The 27,373-nt window shown below is 34.6% G+C and overlaps 1 protein-coding gene across 14 annotated transcripts in view; it reads right to left on the bottom strand.

Moving 5' to 3' along the window:
* LOC150095389 (uncharacterized) overlaps positions 1-27,373 on the bottom strand; it is a 613,991-nt gene that overhangs the window by 118,613 nt on the left and 468,005 nt on the right. For all 14 annotated transcript variants that reach the window (XM_090410424.1, XM_090410425.1, XM_090410414.1 and 11 more), the window contains 3 exons: positions 20,078-20,234; positions 12,833-12,953; positions 363-711 (listed from right to left, as the gene is read on the bottom strand). In XM_090410424.1, the coding sequence (XP_090266550.1) occupies positions 363-711; positions 12,833-12,953; positions 20,078-20,234 (627 nt within the window). The remainder of the gene's footprint in view (positions 1-362; positions 712-12,832; positions 12,954-20,077; positions 20,235-27,373) is intronic.

Raw genomic sequence — 27,373 nt, 5'->3', positions numbered from 1 at the left:
TAGAAAAATTCAGACTAAAAAGTGGCCCAATTACTTATCTTTCAATGTAATAATTCTAAAAAATAAGTAAAGTAGCAAATAAATTTGAACAGTATTACCAGACATACAATATTCTGAACAGTGTTGTCAAAAATACAATATATATATAGGGATGCTAGATTAAATACGGAATTTTTTGCTTTTATTATATAAGTTGTATTATAACGCTAAACACTCCCTCAGTGCCCCCTAACTGCTTACCACCCACTTCAGTGTTCAGTGCCCCCAGGGGGTGCTACCAACCAGGTTAAGAACCACTGCTCTAGATGGACTTAGGTCTCCTTATGAAAAGAATTAACAGTATAAACAGAAAAATGATTTACCTGGTTCTGTAAATACACTTAAATCTTCTTCCTTCTCTTTACGAACTTTTTCCAACTTTTCTTCTTCCACCTCATTTGGTAATTCTCCCTTTTCAAATTTCTCTTTCAAGCGGAAAGCATATGCATCACGACCAAGTACAACCGATTCACTACGTGTAGGTGTTGTCTTTGTTGCATCCTGACAAGCCTTTTCATAAACAGCCCTCATAGATTCTGACCTACCAAGACACATGCGCTGCCTGAGTTTGGCTAATTCTTCTTTCTTCTCTTCCATTCTCTCTTCCTTCACAGCATTTACCGAGCCTGTTTCCCACTGAGATTTGAGAGTTGACATACCACTGAAAACAACCTGCAAATATTAAATTTTTCTTTTCACACTGCATATATTAATCATGTTCTAATCCAATATTTCTCTAATTGTATGTGAATGAGAAATTCATAATGAAATCAAGTAAAATACAAAATAAACACCATAAACAATTCATAAGTACAATGTTATTTTTATATTTGTTCATCTGATGAAACAGTGAAAGCACTTAAGACCATTATTTCTGCTGTCCAGTTTAACCCCTTCTCGCAAATGATTCGATTTTCACATGGAAACTCATTTCAACTTTTGATCAAAAATTTAATTAAAGCATACAAAGTGATACTTTAATGGAAAATTTCAATTGCTAATATCAACTAGCAAGCATCAAACATGCCAAAACTGACATTGTCAGCATAAGTTGATGTATTATGGCAGGGAGGAGCTGGAATGTAGGATCAGCAATTCAAATCTCGGGATATAGAAAAGTAACTGTCAAATCTGTTGTGGAATTTAACGCCCCAAAATTATATTTTTCTGTATTAGAAAATCCTTTAAAATAATAATAAATCAAATAAGTGCAGTACAATAAAAGGATATATGTAATTAAGATAAAAAAAATCCTTTTATTGCTTAACTTTTACTAAATATTTACATCTATATTTGTCTACAAGAGGCAAAGGATACATTTGGAATGTATATAATGGGATCTGTTTCCTGCTACAAACCTTCTCTGTTGTCATTAAACAATTTTTTCTGTCGAAATCAATTTGTTGTCTGCTGTATTTTTCTGATGCCTAACACTGCTTCACTGGAAATGTTTATTATCCATTTAATCTTTCTATACATATACACATACACACACACAAAACTCACTGTCACAATGTTTCATAGTAATGAAGTTTAATAACATTAATATTTGCAAAACTCAATAGGAAATCTGTTACTTGAAAAAAAAATTAAACTATAAAGCTGCTATATTTAACTTCAGCATTCCGTCATATAATATAGTTTATTGCAAAGATTCATACTGACATATGCAGGACACTCATACTACAGAAATTTTAAAAATGGAAACCACTAATTATTATAATAATAAAAATAATGCTTTCATTGGGATCACATACGTTTATAATAATATTTACAATAACTGCACAAATACTTTGTACATAACTGTGAGATTGAGTTACTGTAATGAACAGGCAACTCATTAGTGAGCTCGCATCTAAATAACTGGATTGTTATAGAGGAAGGTTTGTCACAGGGAATTTCTTTTATAAGAGTATGCAGCAAATAGGATATACACCTAAACCTCTTTTTACACGATAGATACGTTCCTAAAAATTACGCGTAAATAGAACTACTGACTCCATAGAAAAAGTGAAGATTGGTTACAAACCTGAAATACAAGCAAAATGAACAAAACAAACATTAAATTCGTTACGATCATAAGATTTTTATTTACATTTCATGGAGAACACACACACATATAATGAATTTTAATAACTTTAAAAAAAAAAACATCCATTTCAGTTGTTTGCTAAGGATTCTATAAAAAAATTGTGTTATTCGCTATCAGTTTCTGACAATAAACGCGAAAACTTTCGTTTTCGTGAGACTGTAATATCATTAGAACTACTATAGCAATTATACCCTGTTCTAGAGGTTGTAGCAATGATGTGGTATTGGGCGGCAGAAAAAAATTGCACATTTCGGTGTTCTATGGCAGGATGACCGGGTGCATTATCAGGAATCAAAAGCACTTTAAATTCGAGACCCTTTTCATTCAAATAGCGTCTAACTTCTGGCACAAAATGTTTGTGGAACCACTCAGTGAAAATATCAATGGTCACCCAAGCTTTTTTGTTGGCCATGGTCTTAATGATTGATTTATGAGCAGTGGTTTTAACATCCGTCTAGCATTCGAACAAAATAGGAGTGTTATGCAATCCTTTGTTGCTTTGAACCCACCAACAGTTATTCGCATTTTTGATACGCAAGTTCCTTTTGGCATTTTTTTCCAGAAAAGGCCAGTTTCATCCATATTCCGAACTTGTTCATGAGTGTAACCTCCATCCTCAATTATTTTAGCAAGTTTTTGTGGAAATGCTTTAGCAGTTATTTCATCAATAGAAGCCGTTTCACCTTTAATTTTTATATTGTGAAGAGCATGTCTTTTAATAAACTTAGCCAGCCAACCATTGCTTGCATGAAATTCATATTTTGTCCTCGATTGTGATGAAGTATCTGGCTGCAGTTTTTTAATCTGTCCATAAAATCTCAATGCTGATTGCTTGATGGAATTTCCGTCAACTGGCATTCTTTTTTGTACATTATCTTCTATCCACATCACTAAAGCTTTTTCAGCTTTTCTAGAAAAACATCTCGTGTATGATGATAATTTCGCACTCGATTTTGTACCAGAACATACCGCTTTCTAATAGCCTCTTCATTTTTCTTTATAGATCTGACAGTTGATTCACGGACTCCAAAATGCTCACCCACTGCCGTCGAACCCCAGTTTGAAGACTATCTAAAATTTGAATTTTTATATCAAAGGAAACAGCTTTCTTTTTTTTTTTTTTTTTTAATGTTATCAGCAACATCATGTGAGGGCTGGATTACAATCTTCAGTTAATGAAATGAAAGTCTGAAAATTACATATAGCTTACCATTTATTATTTCTTGGCAAAATTATTAATTTTATAATGCAATTTTTATTTTAATTTCACTTAAAAAAAATGCAAATACAAAAAATGCGGTAACTGTGTTGTCTACTCAAACACCAAATTCAAACCGCTAAGAACTGCTTTTTTATGCGCAGTCAGTTATGTAATTCGGGGAATTCCCAATAAATGAAATTCGTAAGGATTTAGAATTTTCTTAATTGAAACGAGAATGCAAAAAAAAAAAAAAAAAATCTCAGAATTTTCTTAATTGAAATGAGAATGCAATTCTACAAAATTCTCAAATTTTCTTGAATTACGGATTTTTTCCTAACTTAGTCTTTAGGTTGGTTGCATAAAAGCGAATAAAAATCACGTAAAAAAAAATTATTTTTGATATCCAAACTCACGTAACTCGCATAAAAAGAGGTTTAGGTGTGTGTGTGTGTGTATATATATACACACACACACACACATATATTTTTTGTGCCATTGTGTTATCACAAAGGAGTTGATTGTAATATGGTAATTAATTTCTGCCATGCTGTTAGGGGGATGCAACACATGTAATGACAATGATTGCATAGCACAGCATTCATTTCACAGCAACAAGACAATTATGCTACCTTCACTAATAACAGAAACATCCTCTCCTTTCTTCATTATAACACAGCAATCATTATACCACTGTGGTGGAGTAATAACTAGGTTAAACTTATTTACATTAAGTTATTATTTGGCTAACCATTTGATCATAACCTGACTAGCTAATTTGCTGAGAGTCAGGATTAATTATATAGATCAGCAGGTCTCAAAGTATGGTGTGCGAGACCAGAAGTTTTTTTTTTTTTTTTTAATATAATAATACTAAACTATTTGAAGACAGTTATTTTTCATAAAAAAATTTCATTTACATTAAAATGCAACCGGTTTATTGTTACTATTAAATGAATTAATAATAAATATTTTAAAATTTCTCAGTTTAATTTCTAATGTGGTAAATATTGATGATATAACCCCACATAAACAAAAGTTCTTTGGAATCCCCAATTTTTGAAAGTGTAAAGTGGCCTGATATTAAAGAAGTTTGAGGACTGCTGATTAATTATAAATTAAAGATGCCAAGAAATTATATTCTTGGTTTAATCTTTATCAAAGTTTTCACCTGAAGTGCTTTCAGGACTGTGCAACTTGTATATAAAAGCTAATGACTTTATATCACTTGCCTTATGCATTATGGGATTTGGGATCAGCAGCTTCTATATATAATGTGAAATCATTAACTTCTACATATGAGTTGCCCAGTACTGAAAATACTTCAGGTGCAAACTTTGTTTCCTTACACTTGAATAAAGGATTAAACCAAGAATATAATTTCTTGGCAAATTTAATTTATAATATAACCAAGTGGAAAAACTTCGAACTATAATTAATTAATTATACTTGACAAGAAAGTATATTCTTGGTGTTATTAACCTAAGTGTAAGCCAACAACAATTTGTGTGAAATAATAGTATCAATAATGTTCATCTTTTTCATTTCTTGTTGCATAGTTGCACGTTTGCCTTTTTGAAATATTTTCATTTTGCTAAACACATTCTAGTTTCCTCCCCACAGTTTACTTGTTTTTCTTTCTGTAAAACAGCTACATACTGTACCTGATAATGCAAGTATATTACCTCTCTAGACATGTTATGGCATTATAGGAACTAAAGTGCAGAATAATAGAATCAGCAGGGAAAACATCTCAGAATAATAACAGAAGATGGAACAATGGTTATGGAAATAAAATCAAGTATAGCTAGGGCAAAGAAGCATTATTGAATAAATAAACAGACTAAAATAAGAATAATAAAATCCTACGTATGGACCACATTGAATTATGTATGTGAGACGTGGACACATAGAAAATCCATAATCAAGCAGGCCTTTGAGTTGTAGTACTATAGGAGAGCACTATGTCTGCACGGTTAGCCTAGTGGCTGTGCGCTTCGCAACTATACGACTGGGGAAGGAGTGTCCCAGGTTCGATTCCCATCGAAGACGTGAGGAATTTGAGGATCTTCCTCAGCCATAGCCAAGTTAGCCGGTCTTGGACACGGGCAGTAGGGTTTTTTTCTGACAGTTTATCTGGCGTTTTTCATCCCACAAGCAGGCAAACCAGCCCCCCGTGAACACACACGGATCTACAGCCATGAATACTTAACCCCCCCATAAGGGGGGCTCAACTCGTCCCAATAGGGACGGGGGAGAAAAAGGGAGGAAACTTCATACGAATAAATAAATAAGGAGAGCACTGGAGATTTCTTTGAAAGAGAAAAAAAACTAATGAAGAGGTATTAAAGGAAATGGGAACCAAAAGAGCACTCGTGGAAGACTAATATAGAGAAAGTGCAAGATGGCAGGACACATTAAGAGGAGACCAGCAGGGAAAATTAGAGGGAAGATCTCTTGTTAGACCAAAAACTTCTTGGGTTGATAATATACAGAAATGCATGGGTAACAAGGGCTATTAGGATCAAAAGAATGGCAGAGGATCAGACACTAGCTTAACATGATTGCTAACCTCTAAATTGGAAAAGCTACTTATGAAGAAGAAAGTGCAGATACATCATTTTGCTGAGTTTCTCAGAAGATTTAGCTCTTAATGATGTTGCCATTATATATGTTACCGCTAAAGCTCGAAAGCCGTTAATGTGCACGTTACCTAGCTAATCTGCAGATTAACTGATTTGCTAATCAAAAGTTTTCCACATGCGGAATGAAAAGTTTTCCACATTTTACCTAGGTAATGTGCACATTAATGGCTTCCCTATCGTTAAAGTTCAAAAGTTTGTTTCTCTCATTTCCTTTCCCTACTCCTTTCCCCCTCTCCCTCCACTTTTAGTTTGGTTTCGCCGGTGTCATATGTTTTGCAAATTCATTTCCTTAATTGTAATAATATTTTAAACCGTTTGATTCTTTGTGTTATAGTTTTTTAATTGATTGATGATTGATTCTATCAACTAATTTGTTGATTGTATTAACTTGATTCTTTAGATATTGAAAAATAAATAACATTATGTTAATTTAAGCGTACAGAAACGTTGCTGTTGTTCCAGCAAAGATCTTATTTTCACTTTAACGAGTGCCTAGTAGGTAATATGCAGATTATCTAGGTAATTTGAGAAATGAAACAATTTGACACTTTAACGGATCACCCTAGTTAATCTGCACAATACCTAGATAATCTGTAGAATAACCGATTTCTGCGCTTTAGCGGTAACATATCCACCCAGGAAGGTGGTGTGCTATGCATTGTGGAACACAAGGGTCACCTGTAGATTTTTGAACTTTATTTGCACACGCTTGTAAAATAAAGAGAGTTAATAAAGGAATGTTCCAAGTTTTTTTCCGCATATAAGACTCCCACATGTATAAGATGAACCCTACTTTTTCGAACCCAAAATTAAGAAATCAATATTTTAAACATAAAACAGAACACATTTGATATTTTTTTGAAATATTCAAAGGATATTTAGTAATTTAGGTAATATTTTTAAGATACATACTAAGATGCATTTTCTGGGCTAACTTGGTTTGTGTTCTTATGGCCAACTCTTCTCTCCTCAAGAAGTTGAAGCACCATTTTGCCTTTCCTGTGAAATCAACAATGTTCATTTCTTTTGCAAACCTTTTTGTCTTATACTGAATAAGCTTGGCTGACACACATATCTCACTCTGGCGCTGCTCCATAATCCAAGTCTTAAGCCTCTGCTTCAAGCCCTCTTCTTTTTTGGCATCTTGAGTAATTCTTCCTGTTTCCTCCACTGTCTAATCATATACTCAGTGGGAAGAGGCTCAAACTTTCTCTCTGATGCTTTATTCCATGTTCTTTTGCATAAATTGATGACTTTTAATTTGTATTTTGAAGAATATGATAACTGTTTTTTTTTATTTTCGGACATTTTTATGAGCAAGTGCTCAAAATATTAATAGTTAATGCATTAACTTATCCCACCAATGATTTGCAGATGTATGAATGCTTTCAAAGTCCTGATTGGTTTATTCAGAATCAGCCATTAATGACGTCAATTGACATAGTTAGCAAAGGCTAGTGATTGGTGGAAGCCTGTTTGCAGAGACAAGGTACCAGTAGTTTCGCCACAGCAACCGTGGGTCTCTCAACCGGTTATCCCCCCCCATGTATAAGACGACCCCCCAATTTTTGGTCTAAATAATAATTATTTAGGAGTAATGATTACAGAAGATGAAAAAAGAAGTATCTTATACACAAAAAAATATGATAATTTATCAAGTAGGAAATAATTATTTGCCAGAGAATATGCAAAGATGAGGAGTACTGGAATCCTGTAATCAGTTACTTTAGATTTTGACGGTTACTTCAAAATATAGATAATGAAAGCATTCCTTCAATGGAGAAAGTCGTCTCGCATCTTAACCTATGATATGTTTAAATCTGTATTTTCAGCAAAGAAAGGAGATGCAAAAATGAAGAGCAGGTAATGACAAACTGAGATAACAAGCTGATATCAAATTACCAAGGTATTTTAAGGAAACCATATTAGAATGTATTTCCATGGTTAGAAAGATAATTCAGGTGGGAATTAAATGGATGAGTATTAATTAATGCAGGAGAAATGTGATAAGTAAGTAGTTACAAACCACAGATAAGGAGCAATGAACTTAGCACATAAGACAAAATTAGATGAGGGAAAATTAAGATAAGTTGGTCAAAGAGAATCTGAGAAAGTTTATGAGTATGATATGCAAAGTTAAGTTGGAGTGTGAAAAGAAATCTGCTCCACAGGCTAAAGGCAATCCAAAAGAACTTTATTATTCCACAAGTAAAAGAATGAATATGAAAGAATAACTTTACTGAATGCAGATGGTACCCTAGTATCAGAAGCAGATGAGGTAGTTCATCTAATATAACCTTCCCTATGTTTCCCAACAATTTCAACCTGCAGCTCTAAGAAGAATGTCAACAGGTTTCTTCTTCTTTCTCAATCAATATCTACATCTCACATACAGAATGCGATGCACAGATAATCCCAGGGCATCTGATAAGATAGCATGTGAAAGGCTGCTGCATAAACTAGAGGATCTGGGATTGGAATATAAACTATTGGTTTGGATAAGCGGATGTTTATGGAAATGTATCAGAAAGTGGTATATGGTGGAATGTGAATTTGCCATATTTAAGGTAATCAGTGGCATGTCCCAGGGATCATTGTTGTTTAATCTATATATTCATAATATTGGAAACGGCCCCACAGGAGATCTTCAACTGTTTGCTGATGATACAAAGATAGACAGGGTAATCAGGGATGCTACTGATATACAGCATTTACAGGGTGATTTGTGGAGGCTGGAAGTGTGAGCAAATGATAACTGCTGTCAATTCAATGTTACTAAGTGTAAAGTTATGCACCTTGGCATGATGCAATATTCAACAGCATATATTGATGGGATTATGCTTGGAATAACCAATGAGGCTAGAGATTTTGGAGTTATGGTGGATAAAAAGTTGAAGTTCAAAGGGCATAAAAATTGCAAATACAACTAGGATAATTGCACTGTTGAAATGAACTGATATGTAATGTCATTTTGCCACTTGGTAAGGCCTTGATAAGACTGTACCAGGACTATGTACAGATTTGGTATCCTGGGTTCTAAAAGGGATAAATTGTGGAAAGGCTACAAAGAAGATATCAGGATTATGAAATGTAGATTACAAGAGATTGACCCTCTTTTCACCCTCTTTCCTCTGTCTGCAGAAGAAAGAGTGATATGATAGAAGTTTTTTTCAAACTTTTGATAAGGTATTATAGGATATTAGTTGAAAAAAATGTTTCATTATATGGAAGGTGGGGAGAGGACAAAGGGGCATATGTGGAAATTAAGTTTGTGTGCAGTTAAGGGGTAAGAGCTAGATTTTTCTCCTATAGAACTGTTCCACTCACATAAGTGAGTGGAACAGTTTGCCTATTGAAGTAGTGAGTATCTAAATGTGAATGAGCTTAAGAAAAGATATGACAACTGGTATGGGTGATGTATGACCTGCTTCAATCAGTCATTGACTCCCTGGAGACATAGTAACACACACACACACACACACACACACACACACACACACACACACACACACACACACACACGAACAGGAAAAAAGTAGCTATTTTATTAGGAAAATAGACTGTTCCTAAAGACTGAGTTTGCTATATAAATAGGCAGACATATGAGTTTGGTTTGTGTTTGATGCATCAGAATCAGTTAAAGGAATGACTTAAGTGAGCATGACATGATTGTTGGTGCAGCTATCTCAAACTTCAAATCTTTTGGGCTTTTCACATGCAACAGTCTTTTTAGGGTATGCCAGGAGTGGTGTTACATCATCCTGGTGCTACCAGACAACTTCCAGTCAACGGCAGCATTCATGTAGATGGAAACAACTCATTAATGCATGAGGTCAGAGAAGAATGTCAAGGATTATGGAATAAGACAGGAGGGACACAACCAGTCAAATTGCAGCTCAGTACAACAGTGGTGGTCAGAACATCAGAGCACACAGTTCATCACGTCAGCTAAGAACAGGAAGATGACTTCAGTGGGCATGTGATCAACACTGGACAGCTGATACTAAAAATCTCATCTGGCCTGATGAGTCCCAGTTTGTAATGCATCATACTGATGGCAGAACTAGAATATGATGGAAACAACATGAAGCCATGGACACTTCATGGATGCCAAGTAGCAACATCTCAGACTGGTGGCAGTGGTGTAATAGTGTGGAAAGTTTTTTTTTCTTGGCACAGATTAGGTCCCCCTGATATCAGATGAACACTGCCTATCTTAACATAGTTGCTGATCATGTTCTCCTATTCATAGCAATTGTTTACCCACCGTTGAATGGGTACTTCCAGAAAGACAATGCGCCATCTCACAAAATGTGTAGCGTGATGAAGTGATTTGAGGAACTCAATAGCATGTTTTCCTTTATTGTCCCCAGACCTCAACCAAATACAGCATTCTCTGGGATGTGTCACACCTGCTAGTGAATGATGTATATGGAAATACACGATAGGCATTGTGGAAATAAGGTTAAGATGTGCTTCCTGCAATGAGTCTTTGGACTACTACCAGGAAATGCCCATCTTATAATAATGTTGCAAAAGTAAGAAATACAGTACAACTAATCACCAGGATGCCAAAAATATGCCAACTAGTAAGAAAAAAAGGAAGCTACTGGTCCTCTTTACAAAGCCTTAAGACAACCACACTAGCGCTGTACTTTGCTTGGGAATTGATTACCAGGGATTTCATTGTTATGGAGAAGGCAGAGGATTCAGATGCATGTTTACAGGCTCCAAAATTTTGTTGACAGGTGGAAAAGATAAAATGGTGTAATGTTAAGTTACAAAAGTATATATATATATATATTTTTTTTTTTAATTTTATTAATTTAAGTGTCTTTTATTATCTTTTCTATGTTCTTATCGCCTGAAGAAGTCATTTTGGACGAAACATGTTGCGTTTTTTTTCAAATAAATGTCATTGTGTTATAATTCTCGGGTTTAAGTCAGTTAATTTAAAAAATGAATATATATATACTTTTGTAACAGGAGAAACTCTTCAGTATATTATATATATATATCAGGAGGAAAGAAGAATAAAATGGGTGAGCATGATTGATTAAGATGTCACTTTTTTTTAAAATAGCAAATGAGCAGAGTTGCAAGTGAAAGCTCAGTGACCTAGTTTACAGTTATAAGCATTGTGTGAATAATGATTCTTAGTCTGTCATGAAAATTAAAAAAATCAATTTTCCCCTCAACACAGTAATATGCTTACATCATTAATGAGGAGAAAAAAAAAATCACTCCCTCTCGCTTAAGATATATCAGAATCATTTGATTTCATGTTAGTTAAATATGGTATACTAACACTTGTCAAACAATTTATTTAACTAAAATAAAATTAAGGTGATTCTGATATATTTCAAGGTGATAAAGCCAAAAACAAAAATTCCATCACATGTCAGTTTTTACTATTAGATTTTTATTTTTTTTGGTATATAATGGTAACAGTAAGCTTTCCATACCTGCTGCACATGCAAAAAAAATTTATGACATGAAAATACTGTGAAAATATTACTCATGGAAATAATTTGTAGTAATTTAAACATGATATGTATTACTTCTTAGTGTGCAAAAAAAAATGCTTATGGGACAAAAGGGCAAAGATGGAATATTTTAACAAGAAAATATGATCTTCCCAAAAGACTTTATACCAGGAGGAGAGAACATAAAACCCAAGTTCTCAGTTACCAAAAAATCCTGCTAAATTTCATTAAAACTGTCATGGAAAGGTTTGTAGCAGTGGATAAAAGTGTATTCTAATACCCAACTAAACAATTTCCAAAAACTTCAATCTAAGAAATATACGTTTCCTTAGGAAGGTATATTTATTCAACCTAAAATCACACAAACATCAAAAGATGAAGACTTAAAACAATCTAAAATAGAACAAAGTATGAAAATCCTTCAGACTGTTGAAAGTTTTCTGGGCAGAAAGCTGAAAATTGTAAGGAACTAAATTAGTCATCCTTATAACAAAATACAATAAAGTACCACAAAATACTATATCGATAAAGATGCACTTCATTATATTTGGAATTTTCTGAAAATTCTGGTTCATGCTTACGAATGAGCAGAATGAACAGTTTCATTACGACAGTAGTGGAGCAACAGTGGGAATGGAATGCTAATATGATGGAAGCTATTAGTAGGTTCTTCTTCAAAGAGAAATGTGAAGATGCTTACAAGAGGAAAAGCTCCCATAAGTACAGTAACTACCCCCCTCCGACTTACGTAAATTCGCAGTTACGTAATAAATCTCGAAAATTACAACTACTAGCACGTATGAACATGTTTACAGCTTTTGCATTTTTGACATCCATTGTAGTATGCAACAACATAATGTTAACTAGACTCGGCATTCACAGCAAATGTAACAGGCAGTGACAGGTTACTGGTGAACACTGAGAGCAGCAGAGGGCAAGTGTGCAAAAGCTGTAACATTCAAATGCCTGTGAACTCAACCAGTATCTGAAAAATCAGTCATTTCAATGTTTATTGTTTTACTCATTTGAAGATTACACTCCTCTCTTACCTAACAGTGGAAAAGTCTAAAACATCAAATATTCCCATCCTAATCCAATAAATTGAGCCCCCCCCGGTGATCATATATATTTGTGAAAACTCAATTCAATTTCACTGCCTGGTGTGAGATCAATACCTTACTTACTAAAACAGCTGGAGGCCTGAAAAATCTGCATGTTTGGTACCTAGAGTAGGATTAAGAGATTAAAATTCTTCATTGATAGTATTGTGAGTGGGATACCCAAAACATACCAATTAATATGCTTCTCATGTGAATAATTTATGGTTAATGAAAGACATGAAATTATATTCAGCTTAGCATTTCAAACTTGCCTTTTCTTTATGCTTCGTTTCTCTGATTACTAAGTCATCTTCTTGTTCATCCTCCTCTTCACTCTCAGAACTAATGAAATCTCCATTTTCCTGAAGATCTCCAGCTACAGCTGACTGATATCTAATAAGTCATTAGCGGAAGGAAAAGTCAAGTTACAGTATTCAGAGAAATTTTTTAAAGCGAGTACAAAAAATAAAACTACAAACATTTTTTTTTTTTTTTTAGAATAAATAAGAATTATGTCCTGTTTTAACAAAGTGTAATCATTCTTATTCTAAAAACTGTCACCATCTTTCATACAGTAGAACATTGCAACATACCGTTATTTATTCCCACTATTCTGAGATATCAGAATAGTGGGGATAAAAAAAAAAGGTATGCCATAGGGATTTTAAGAACACCATTAAACATGAATCTAAACAACAGCACATTAGATGTGATTTACACTGCAGTAATACAAAATCATAAACTGCAATACAGGTTTATTCTTCTGCATTGTTTGCATCTACAATATGCATAATATTGAACAGAACTAAAATACAAGACTGATGATTTTACAGTTCTAAACACTTGGTCTGCAAGGTGGAAAAGGAATCCAAGTAGAAAAAGTATCATTTTCCACTTAATTCTCATTCAGTCTATGAACTATTCCATTTCCTTGTATTTCTGTTTCTTTGATTTGCTTGTTTCTACGCACTGATGATATACTGTTTTGATGTACGAAATATCTACTTTCATTTCATCAAAGTTAATTACAGTGGTTATCATGTAATTTATTGTTTATTTAGATATGAAGGTGATGTTTCAGATTAAAGTTTCTTGTTATTAGTCAGTTATATAGGACATACACATTGTTCTGAATTTTCAATTCAGAGATGTGCTTGTAAAACCAATTAAGAACTATAGTTAATTACATCAAAACATACTTATATCAAAATAACACTATCAATAAAACAGAACTATTCAGAATAGCTTGAACCCAACTGTTATGGCACACAGAAGCAAATATGAGATTAATTAGAAACCAATGAACTGAATTATTTGAGTATATAAACATATCCCTTAATTGAACAAAAATATTAAGAACACCTTACTAAATCATATGAAAATTAAGAAATTGTCACTAGAAAACCTGAAAGATGGAAACTTATAACATCACAAAAAATAAAATATTACGAAAAATTAGAAACAGAAAACAGCTGGAATAGATGTTTTCTATTTCTAATAGAATATGAAATGAGATATTAAATTATAGGAAGAGAAATAGTAATTTAGTTAACTATTAAAAAAGTGTTATTTATCAAATAACAGATGGAGAAAAAATATCAGTGTCAATTTAAAAAAAAAAAAAAAGAAACAGTGATCTAGACAATTACAGATGGATCAATATATTACTAACTGCCTTGAAAATCTGTATAACACATCCAAGAAATTACAAATGAATCTCTAAATATTAAATGAACAGTAAAGTTTTAGATCTGGAAGATCCTGCACAGATACAATATTTGCAGTGAAACAACTATAATATAGAATCTGTATTACTACCATTCAAAATGAAATATGCACCTCATTCTTTAAACCCATACACAGCATTTATTTGCTACAGGCCTTGCAGTCTCATGAATGAGTGATAAAAAAAATCCTATAAGACAATGTAGAACTGAATTGGATTATTAGACGTTAATTAATAGAATGAACAAAAGGACAAAGAATTAAGCAAAAAAATGACTTTTTTTTTTGCAGGCTAAGGAAGTTACATGTATCCATTCTGTTTTTGATGGGTTGGCTGATAAGGAGTTTATTGGCACAAGGACAGCAAATGTCATAATATGCCAAACCAAAGATTACAGCTATACTTAAGATAAAACGAGCAGTAATAGACAAAAGTAACATGACAGTTCATTTAATGGTATTAAATCTATGGTATTACATCCAGCACCTTCAACACAGCTTGTCACAGTGCATGAAGATGCAACAATTTGGTATACCAGTGGGAGTAGTAAAAAAAAAAAAAAAAAAAAGGAACTAAAGTCCTAATTGGCACCATCTATTGTTGGATAAAGAGAGAAAAAACAAGTATTAATTTGACCTTAAAACGTCTACTTCCCAGATTTTTTCATAAATTGATACAGCCATACTTGAGGTTTTGAGAATGCTTTAAAGCTGCTGCTGATTTTACACACACACACACACATATATGTGTATATATATATATAAAATCTCTCTTACTTCTGAGTAGCACTTTTGTTTTCTTACATCTCACTGTGTGTGAAAGGGTATCCAAGGCATAGTTTGCTAGTCCTGACTTAGCATAACAATAATAGCGAATGTATTTATGTTCTTTAAGGTGGATGTCAACAGTTCTTCATGTCTATCAATAGTAAGCCAAGTCACAAGTACAGGGCACTTCACATACCAAACATCATCAGCATAGCTATTAGGCCATATGGTCTAGATCATGGGTCGTCAAAGTGGTCGATATCGACCCCTAGGGTCAATGTGGCTATCCAAGGGGCCAATAAACATCTGAAACGATTTTGAGTAACACCTAGTAAACATGCAATGCCAAATGGCTAAGCCAACAAGGGCACCAACGTGCATGCTCTCCCCGATAAAGACATCCAGAACAGAAATAATCAGGGTTAGTGTGCATTTATCGCCCATATAGCTATCCAAGTGTGTTAAGTGATCTGATAACGTAGAATTTACTGTGTAATTTTTTTTACGGTTATAGTGCCCATAATGGCGACCCATGATAGTAAGAAGTGCCGATATTATTCGCAAGAATATTTAATATTTGGATTTATACCATCATTTACCAATAAAACAATGGAAAGTATGAGGGAATTAGTTTTAAATCGAGTAATTTATTATTGATAACATTTATTCATTTATTTAACATGAGGGGCGACGAGGAATCAAGGATTCCATGAAGAGGTCGATGGTCTCAAAAGTTTGCCGACCCCGGTCTAGATGCACATTTTTAATGCATTTAAATAAGCCAACACCCTAATACAACTTAGATACAGAGTATCTAAGTTTATAGAAAACTTAGATACTCTATATCTAAGTTTTCTATAAACCTTTTCACCATTATCTAGCTCAAAAATATGGTATCCCAAACACTAACTTAGAGGCAGAGCTATCTGTTCCACTGAGAATGCTCTTAGCACTGAACTCGCACACACTTGCATCACAATTTTTTAGCCTATAATCCCTACGGCAGTGTTTCTCAAACTTCAGATATCTACGTACCCCTTCTTAAATTTTCATTATTACCAAGTACCCCCTTATCAAAATAATAATAATGAATAAATAAATAAAGTATATTTCATTGTAAATGTATATTTTATTTGCATTTATATGTTTATGTAAACAAAAAATATGATTTATTTTTAATAGAACAAAATTTGGAATAGGTTCCTCTTCATTTCCCGTCCATGAAAATCCACATTTCAAGTAATTCATATCATACTTAAGATTTTTCATCATCTTCCTAGTTCTCTAGAGATGTCAGATGACACACCCTTATCAATTTCATTTGAACCAGATACAATATCAACGTTTTCTTGTTGCTTACAACTACTTGTAATTGCTATATTGCTCTCTTTTGTGCGTTTTATAAATCCAAATCTTTAACCAATATCCATACGTATTTAGTCAAATATAACTCTCACTTTTCCCCAAAAATTAAAGCTTAAAAATCACGATGCAAGCGAGATATATGCGAGGATTTTTGGAAACTAAAGTTTTCAGAAAAAAACTGAAAATATATACATTAAAATAATTTTTTTTTTTTTTTTTTTAAAAAATAATGATTCCATGTGTTAATGATGCATATCCAAAAATTGCTACGTACCCCCTGAAGACCTTTCGCGTACCACACTTTGAGAAACACTGCCCTACAGAATAGACAAAATACTAAATGCTTCTTGGAAATCCCCTTCATTGCCTGATACATAAGACTACATCAAAATTTAACATTCCATACATTCAGGGCACATCAGAAAAAGATATCTAGTGCTTAATAAAATAGCAGTTCTGCACCACATTTAAACCTTGTGTCAAATTGCCAACTCTCATCCATCCACCAAAGGACAAACTCTCTCCTTTATCACATCCAGGAGTATATGAAGTGCCCTGTAAGTGTGACTTGGCTTATTATAGACAGACAGCCTGTCTGTCTATAATGTATTTATATTCTGCAAGGCTTGACATAACTATTTTGCCAATAGTTATGTCAAGTCGAGCCTAGCAGACATTTCACACAGAAATGTCTGCTAGGTGCTTATTGAGGTTCATAGAAAACATTCTACGAAAGTATAGCTGTATCAATTCACCAAAAATCTGGGAGACAGTCATCTTAAGATGCAATTAATACTTGTTTTTTTCTCTTGTTATCCAACAACAGTTAACAGCAATTAGGACTTGAGTTCCTTGCATTGTCCATTAATTTTTTTTTATTTTTTTTAAACTAGTCCCACTGTTATACCAATTGCTGCAGCTTCATGTACTATGACAAACTTTGTGCTCTGAAGATGCTGGATGTAATACCAACAGCAAATTATAAGAAAAATCACTTAAGCAAAGCAATATCTACATGTAATTTATGTAGCTGCAGTCTCATTTCCCTTAATTCCGATTTGATTGATAATCCAGTACAGCTGAATATCAACATTAAGTACTGGATACGGATTATGCACAGGTGATAAAATGGCCTGTAAAGAATTTAATCTAAATTATATTGGAGGAATGCTGTTATGGTCAGTGAAGCTAATGTTGTCAACCTGCCATAATATCTTTAACACACACACACACACACACACACACACACACACACACACACACACACCAAAAGGAGATATAGAAGTCTGAAGTGATCCTGAGCTGATCAAAAAAGAGAAAAGTTCATTCAGGATGCTTTGGAAGAGATGATTTTTAGGGCATAGTTAAGAGACAGCTGTACCTGACTGAGAGTAGGTGTTCACTTTCCCCATGATAAAGTCAAAGTTCTTATGACTAATCAGGGTTAGTCCTAAGAGAACATGGTTTGCATTGCTACTGGAATAATACTTTTTCCGATTCGTAACTCTGGATATAGGTGAAGAGTGCAGAAGTATGCAGAGATGCTTTTTTCTGCTAAAAATCTAAATCCATTACTAAGAGGCTGTGAAGATACACAACCAATTGTGGAAATTGTCTTTCAATTACCCTCACATTATTAGTAATACATAGTGAAATCAACATTAGAGCACTGCCTATAGTGAGAAAAAGATGTTCGGTGACAATTTTGATAGCAAAGAATGTCCATGTTTAAGACAGAGCCTTGAGGAACCACCTTCTTAATGATACAGCTGAAAGAAAATACTTCACACTCAGACTTGAAAGACTTGTGCATAGCATCAGTATATCCATAAAGATGTTCTACAGAATTTTGTGTAAATTACTGTAAACTTAAATTTTCTTTTTCAAATTATCAGTTTCCATTGTTAGTGCATGATTGATTGCTTGTTTTTTTTATGTGTGTGTGTGTGTGTATATATATAGTTGTGCACAGTTTATTTATAAGTAGTGATGTAGTTAATATATTGTGTTTATGTGTAGCACTACTTTTTAATAAAGTGAATGTAGTAGATTCGCTTGTTAGTCTGATCGAAAATGAGTATTATAGTTTAATATTTGAGTATGTTTAAAATATATAAGTTGAAAACACTTAATTGACTAAAAATGCGAGTTTTTACTGTTTTCAAGTATAGCACCATGAAGATAATATGTAATGCCAATGGTTTCCCTCACTTTGTGACTGAAGTGGGACTATAAGTATCATGTGTGCTGGAGCATGCATGAGCAAAAAGAACATGGTAACTAGAAAACAGCTGGATAGATCTGTGTGAAGAGAGAGATACAGATGATTGATATAGAAGAATTCTTCTATATCAATCATCTGTATTCCGATTCCGACCTTTCAGAAATAAAGATGCTTTAAAAGTTACTTAACTGTTATGTTACAAAAGTTACTGGAATAACAGTTGAAGATAGTTATGGGAAATTTGATAAATGAAGTTTATCCATCATACACGAAGAGAAATGTTTATCAGATATTAGACATTCCATTAGTGCAGTAATGTTTTGGTGCCAAGCTGATTTTAAATGTTGAATCATTTTCCTTGGACTCCTTCAAAGAAAAGGGAAAAAGATTGTAAATCTTGAAGAATAAAGTTGAAAGAAGTAACTTATGTGGGATTTTTTAAGTCACCAAAGGAAAAATGCTAGACAGTGTTCAAATTTATAGCTTTTATTGAGCAGTCAAACTTCTTTCATCTCTGACAAGGAATAGGAAATTTGTAGTTATTTCCAAGATAAAGTGGTTTTCAGGAGATGAACCGTTTCTGCCAAAGAAACTTTTCCATTTAAGAGGTCCAGATGCAGTTAAGCAATGAGCTGTTGAAGCAAATGACACATTAGTAGAGCCTTTCCCCTCCATAGAGCACCTACTAATGTGCCAAGGCACATTAGTAGGTGCTCTATGGAGGGGAAAAGCTCTCCTTGCTCAGATAAGAAACCATGCTGGCATGAGTCAAAAGCATCCCATTCAATTGCATACACTCAGTGAATAGCTTGCTTTACTGTACTGTAGTTTAACAATATCTGGCCACTATTTTGTGAAGTTCTTTCATTATTATCATTACTACTACTATCATTATATTAATATCGGTGTTTATTAGTAGTTTTTATAATTATTAGCAGGTAGGTAATTTTTTTATTTCGAACACAGGCAGTTATACATAGCATGTTCTCGAGTTAGCAGTCCTGAGAATTTAATTATTTTTGTTGAGGATGATGTTTACAAAGAAGAGTTATAATTCTCACAATTCTACACCATAACAAAAGCACCAGCACCAAATACCTGAGTAAATACCCTGAAGTGAAGCGCTGGCAGTATAAGTTCACCTCAGCGAAGCAGAATGGCTCAGATAGTTTAAAATATATTGAGAGACTACTGAAAATAAGCAAACAAATTTAAATAAATGGATAAAACAAATCTAAGTATGAAGGCTCAAAGCTTACGCTATTATGCACTGACAGTATTAGAAGGTTAATTTTTTTTACAACTGGTTCTATTCTGTTTCAATATTTTTCTCAATTTGGTCTTGTTAACTGAAATGTGAATTTTAAATTACCTTTATTTTATGCAGTTTAAATTTTGGGTATACTATTTAAAACATAACTGTAGCCTAACTTACTTTGCCATTCGTGCCATTACACTTTCAGATCTTTGTAGGGCACAGACATCAGCAGTAGATGGCAAGTGGTGTTCTTCTTGGTAAGTTTCAAATCTTGACTTCAAATTATTCAAGTTGATGGGCAAATTGTCCAGGCCATAATCAGGTTTGGTATCAGCTAAATTTACATTTAAAGAAATTTAAGTTAAAATAACTCATTTTATTTTAATAATTAAAATCAAATGGTTAAGTGATCTTAACCTTAAAGTCACACAAGAATATAAATACTATTAATATTAAGAAGGAATAATAATATTACTAAAGTTTTCATCTCCAATGGTAGTTGACTCCATAAATAAATACAAATGACATGTGGCTGGATAACTGAGGGATTAGTGTATTAAATTATCAAAACTTAATTGTGAATTAAGATTCAAAGGAAATTAATACTGAATTGTATCTGATAATTGGTATATCTGAATGACACACCATTTAATTCTGTAAGTTTCAAACTCAAAATGATAACAGATTAGTGAAAAAGATGCCAAAAATTTTATCTGGAAATGTCATACCTATGCCCAACCATCGTTAAGTTGGCATTATTATTAAACTCCTATTGACAATTTTCCTCCAAATTAGTCTATTACTCTAAGCACTCCAACATTGTCATATCTAACATTTCATTCTTCTAATGCAGTTCTGATTGAATCAATCCACCTAGACCTTGGTCTTCCTCTGGGTCTCCTTCCTGCCATCAAACACCTGTTTTGCTAACCTTACCTCACCCACCTTAGATTAGCTCTGTTTACACATTCTTGAATACTAATAGTGTCAAGTTCCTTTCTAATATCATTTTTAATATGATTCTGCCATTGATGCCATCAGTTCACTTCCCTAATTTTTCTCAGAATCCTCATATCTGCGGTTTCTAGTTTTTGATCAAGTGCTTTATTTCTAACCCAACTCTCAGATGAATAACTTAAAAGTGGCTTAAACAGTCTTGTACACTGCTAGGTTGGTGTTTTTGGCTAATTTTTCCCTCTTAACTATACATATTAAAACAAACACCCAGCCCAAAACCCTGGACCTAGAAACATGAAATTCAGAGAGTACATTCCTTCCACAACGTAAGTACCCCACTAAGAAGGAATTTTTAAAAATTCGACCCCTAAGTGAGTGGAAAGGGGCAAAATGTGTTTTCACTGATTCTACAATATCTCTTAGGCCCGATGAGAATGTTGAAAAACATAATTCAGGATTTTGCCCTAATCAATTCCTAAAGGGGCGAATCTAGATTCGGGGGTGAATTATAGAACACTTTGTGTCTCCTGAGTTTGAGTTATAACATTTTTTTGGCATATAGGAGTCTTTTTTAAAATCTTTAGAAAGTGTTAACGGTTTTTTAAAATTTCACTCCTAAAGGGGTATTTTTTATTCAAAAGAGAACATTTCTCTGGTGGTTCCCTAACAGTTTTTTGTAGGCGTATCTATATCTTTATAAAAATGAAACAACGAAGCTAAGAAACTTAAAACTGACTGAACAGAGAGAGAGAGACAAAACGCGCTAAAAAGTGAAAAATAATCCTTTTTTAAATATATGAATTTAAATTTTTTTGGAGTCAGCATCAAATTTAAAGCAAACAAATTAACTCTATACAAAGTATAGTTCACATATACATACTTATACTAACAAAAACGTGAGTATGTGTATTGGAAGTAACACATCATTACTTCATACATTCAGAAATAAGAAAAATGTTTATTCTCAATGAAAATACAGGCACATTATTTTATGTAGTTACACCCGTATCCGCTAGGTGGCAAGTAGATATGTAGCAGTGTGTTAGCAGTATAGTGACAGAGCTTTCACAAGAGAAGTTGTGACTAATTATTTGTTCTTAGCACTACTCGTGTTTGTTATTTTTCCATACTTCCGAATCAGTTATTTTTTTTTTTTTAGAACTTTTAGTATATTCAACAACAATTGAATAGGTTATCGTTTAACTGAAAATTTCTGTAATTAGTTTGCATTAAATTTGGTGCCGAATCCAAAAAGTTTAAATTCATATATTTAAGAAAGGATTATTTTTCACTTTAGTGCTTTTTGTCCCTTCTCTCTCTCTTTTGAGTTGGTATGGCAATTGGGTTTTTAAATGTTAATGGGGAGATGGGGCCTCACACTACTGTCCCTATCACAGGAGACTGAGCCTGCCTCTTCCAGTCCTCCTATCTCATCTATGACACTCAACTAATGGATAGGGATGTGCATGAGAATCGTGAGGCATGTGGTGGAAAACTGGGAGAAGTTCTCCATTATGTCCCACAACAAGGAAGACAACTACACCAACTTCACTGAGCACACTCCACTCACGTCCTGACACTTTACTTATGGTGGTTTATATGCGAGTTGGGCAATTGTTTAAGTTCGTCTTTGAGGTTTACAGCAATGGTGAGCTCTATGAGAATCTTGGTGGTAGAGGTCACCCCACGAGGAGGCTACGCTTTACAACAAGGCCTTTCTAGGGACCATTTTGATGTGCACCTGCCACGTGAACCCGAAGAAGTGTCCATCACACCACCCCTCCCTCAGTCCGACTCCACCTCGCACCTCTCACAGCCATCACCTCTTCCTGTCCTCAAGAAGGCTGAAGGCAAACATCATGCCAGCTACACCGATGCTAAAAAAAAGGAAGCAACTTAAGCATGTGGCAAGGAAATGCAGAGTAATACTGCATTGCACCATGCTGCAGTGGCCAACTACCAACAAAATAACCGCGAGGTGCACAGAGCAGCAGTCTCGATAATGAGTAGAAAGGCAAGCACTTCCATGGAGAACCAAGGCTCACTCAGGCATGGCATATGAAGCAGACAGCACTGTAGCTCTGGGTACCATGAGCCACAAGTGCCAGTACTGCAATGCCTTCAAGTGGAAGGAGGTCCCCCAGCATGTGCTGCAGCACTGGCAAGGTGCAGCTCATGCCCTTCGATCCACTGTCAGAGCTTCTCTACAGCCTGGTAATGGACAGCCACCCCGAGCAAGTCAACTTCATGTACCATAATCAGAAATACAATGGCTTCATTCCGACCTTCAAAGTTAATGGGCAGGTGTATCACTTCGTAGGAAGTCTGCAAATCTACTTCGTGGGCTAAGATGAAAGGGAAGTGCACTTGAGGTGCAGCAACTTTCCTGATGTCAAACAGGGACTGGTCTGCAGAGGATGTTACACGACATCAACAGCTACGTCACCACTACTCAAATAAGGGACAGAGAGTATCCCAAGTCCAAGGGAAAGATGAACATTCCTGCAAGCCTGGGCTCAAGTAATGACAACCCTAGCAGACCTCACAGATAGGATATACCCTGACATTACTGATATCAAGGGGAAGCCCATGGACTGGCTGTGCAAGTGTGCTATTCTGATCCCACCAAGAATGACAATGCTGCCGTAATTAATGGCACTTAACTCGTTCGAAGGAGCAGAAATGGAGCATAGGTCTGTGGACTCAGTGGTGCAAACAGATGATGCGGCCCACTACCCTGTGGAGTTCCTCAACCCCCCCTGGCTTCCCAGCACAGAAGCTTCTCCTCAAAGTGGGGGCTCCAGTGATGTTGCTATGAAACTTCAACCCACCCAAACTCTGCAATGGCACCAGGCTGCAAGTGAAGGCCCTCCACAGAAATGTCACTGAGGCAACAGTGTTGACTGGCTGTGCTTGGGGAGAAATCAGAGTTAATACCCATTTGAGTTCAAGAGGTGCAGCCTCTTGAACTCAAATGGATATGAACTCTGATGGGCTAAGAAGAAACAAAAGGAGAGTATCAGATTTGATTTAAATCTTATAAATCAAATGTTTAAAGTAGAAGTCAGAAAAAAAAGTAAAACGTTTGGAGAAGACAGGAAGAGAATTAGAACTATGGGAAGAAACAAAATGTAGAGTCATAGAAGCAGCAAAGAAGAAAGATTGTAAATGGTTGTCAGAAGCTATTCAAATAGCAGAGGAATGAAGAAAAATGAAACTTCAGAGAAACAAAGAAAGCATTAGACAACCAAGTACAGATTTCCAAAAACAGGCTAGGAAAGATAAGGAAAAATATCTAAACAAAAGGTGCAAGAAAATTTAAGAAAGCAATATTATGAGTAGAACAAGAGAACTGTTTAGAAAAATAAATGATGTTACAGGGAAATTTATCTCTAGATTAGCAGTTGTAAAAAGCAATTCGGGGAAAATGTCTGATGAAAGAAGCAGTGGCGAATGAAAGAGAAATGGCATGTAGAGGATTTGTACAAGAAAGATAATATTGAAGGAGAATTTGAAAGGAGAGAATTTGTTGAGAAACCCATGATAATGAAGAGAAGTGATATATCAGCAATGGAACAGCTGTCAAAAGGAAAAGCTCCTGGAGCTGATGGTGTGTCAGTGGAATTATTAAGAGCAGTTGGAGATGAAGTAGTCAATATGTTGAGTGAAATTTGTCAACAGACTTGGAAGAAAATATACTGGCCTGAAGATTTCATCTGAATTCCAAAAAAAATCAAATTGTAGAGATTGTGCAAATTATAGAACCATTGCTTTGATTTCACATGCAAGTAACATTATGCTGAAGGTGATCCAACAAAGGTTGGAGCCATATGTGAATAGAGAAATTGTCATAAGAACAGACAGGTTTTAGGAGAGGTAGAGGAACTAAAGACCAAAATAGCAAACATGAGAAGATGAAATTATGAAAAGAGCAAGAAGAATTTCAAAAGAAAGTATTCACCTGTTTTGATTACAAGAAAGCTTTTGATTGAATGGATCAACAACAGACTGTGGATTGTAATGAGATCAATGGGATTTACTTGAACGTCTAATTCTCGAGCTCTATGCCAACGAAGCTGTAAAATCTCTTATGTTGTCAAGTCCATTGAAGAGCTTCTAGATATGACCGTGCATCTGTAGAACTGCTTTGGCAATCTGCTGAACTTTGATGAAGTAGAGCTTTTCTTTAGGGTTATTGTCAATTTTCTGTAGAGCAGCAGCAATTGCTGGACAAGAATAAATATAGAGAGGTGGACAGTTGAACTAACACCTGTCCAGGTGTTAGTTCAACACCTGGACAGTTTTTGCATGTTTCATAGCTCCTACTACCGTCTGGCTGAATTTTCATGCCTTTAATAAAACATTCCATCCTTAGTCTGGTGATGATTGTGGTTATTTCTCTATTTTCATTAATTTCACTGATTTCATTCTTCTTCTTGATAGTTTGTTTTACCAATCTTATTTTGGCGACAGAGTTAGCATCAGTTAGTGGGTGTAATTTTTGAAATAACTATCTTGCTTCTTTTGCTGGTCTGTCTGCTTTTTCATTGCTTTCAATATTTACATGGGTTGGTATCCATTGCAGTGTGCAATTCTTATTTTTCAAATTTAAGGTTGTTATAGTTCATTAATCCCTGTGTGAGATTTGTATTTCCATTTTTTTTAATGCCCCAAGTACAGATTTTGAGTCACTGTAAATGGTTATTCCTTTGGTAATGTTTATTACTGGATTTGAGAGCTGTTTGCCAGCTCTCAAATCCAGTAATAAACATTCTGGCTGTTAAGTAAAGTTTGCAGCTATTTTGCCAGCTAAGGTTTTGATTTGCATTTCCTCGCCACCAAGGTAGAGTTACAAAAACCCCTGAACCTCCTTGGTTGAGTGCTTCATCAGATGATCCATCAGTGTAGGCAATGGCATGGTTTGGATTATTTAAGTGTGTATAGTGTCAAGTCCTTTTATTTTCTTGCTGTGAATCCTTTTTTGAACAAGGTTCAAGGAGATTTAAGTTTATCTTTGAGTTTTTTTGGTAGAATAGTGGAAAAGAATGGCTCTTTGCTTATTTCAATGGATAGGTGCTCTAAGTCAATCTGTTTTCTAATTTCATGATCATATTGTAACGTAGATGATCTCTTTAGTCTAGATTTTCTTGTCCAGGCATGGAAAGTCCTGAGTGAGATATGATCTTGTTGGTGGCTCCTAATTCTATTAGTGAATTTAACAGAATCTGTGGAGAGTTTTCTTCTGTCTTCTAGTATGTGAAGCCCACACTCTTGTTTAGCTTTTCAATTATTTGTGGATGAGACTGCACCTATGGTAATTTTTGCTGCACTTGATTGTACTCTGTCAAGTTTTTCTTTTGAGCTAATAGAAGCTGGAGCCCAGATTGATGAGGCATATTCCATAGTGGGTCATATGAGTGCCGTATATGTAGTTTTGAGTGTCTTCAGTTTTGCACCCCACTTTGTTCCACAAAGCCTTTTGATGATTTTAAGCTTTTTAAGAGCTTTATTAGATATATTTGTAATATGAGTTGTAAATCTCAGTTCAGTATCTAGGGTTAGGCCTAAGTATTTTGGAAACTGTTTTTTTCTATTTTGGTATTATTTTGATTTGAGGGCTGTAATTGTGTATTTTCTATCAGTGGAGAAGATGCTCAGTTTTTGTTTTTTCTGGGTTTATCTGTAGTTTGCCCATCTTTCCAAGCCTTTTATTGAATTATTTAGGACTTTTTCTGATCATTGAGGATTACTGCTTGTGTGCCAGATTGCTATATCATCTGCACAGCATGCTATTTTTGTGTCATTTATTGTGAGGATGGATATTGTTCATATAGATGAGAAATAGGAGTGGGCTGAAAACAGAAGCTTGTAGGACTCCAGCCCAAGTTTGATGCATGTTGGAATAAATTCCATTAACTTTTACTTTCATTTTTCTTCTTTTCATGAAATCTGAAATCCAAATTAATGCATTTCCCCTTATTCCAGTATCGTATGCAATTTTTATTAACTTTTGTCTCCAGAAGAGATCTTAGGCAGCTGTGAGATCCAAGAATATTGCTGTTGTCTTCTTTGGTGGTTTTTCTTGAAAGCCATCTATGACTGATTGGCAAAGATAAAATAATTGATCTTCTGTACTGTGTTGAGACCTGTATGCAGTTTGGTAGAAGTTGATCTTGTTATTTTCTAAGAGCCGATTCATAAGTCTGGTATGTATTATTCTTTCGTTTACAGAGAGAACTAGTGAAAGCTAATGGTAGCTTTTGCACTCACTAGGGTTTTTATTAGGTTTTAGTAAGGGTATAATGACTGATGTTTTCCAGATTTTTGGTAGTTTACCTGCATTCCAGGAGGCAGTTTTTGGCTATTTTCCCCATGTTTTTAATCATATGCCCAAAGATGAATCAATTCTGCATCGAGGTCAATTTGACTAATTGCTGTTTCTAATTCTGTCATTATGAGGTCCTGAGTAAAGATGTCTTCAGAAGGATAGGTTCTGGATTGTATTAGAAGATATTT

Source organism: Typopeltis vanoorti, chromosome 20 (assembly GCF_054136105.1).
Source record: "Typopeltis vanoorti isolate ZY-2024b chromosome 20, IOZ_Tvanoo_1.0, whole genome shotgun sequence".
NCBI classification, from domain to species: domain Eukaryota; kingdom Metazoa; phylum Arthropoda; class Arachnida; order Uropygi; family Thelyphonidae; genus Typopeltis; species Typopeltis vanoorti.
This window is presented reverse-complemented; position numbering and strand designations above follow the sequence as displayed.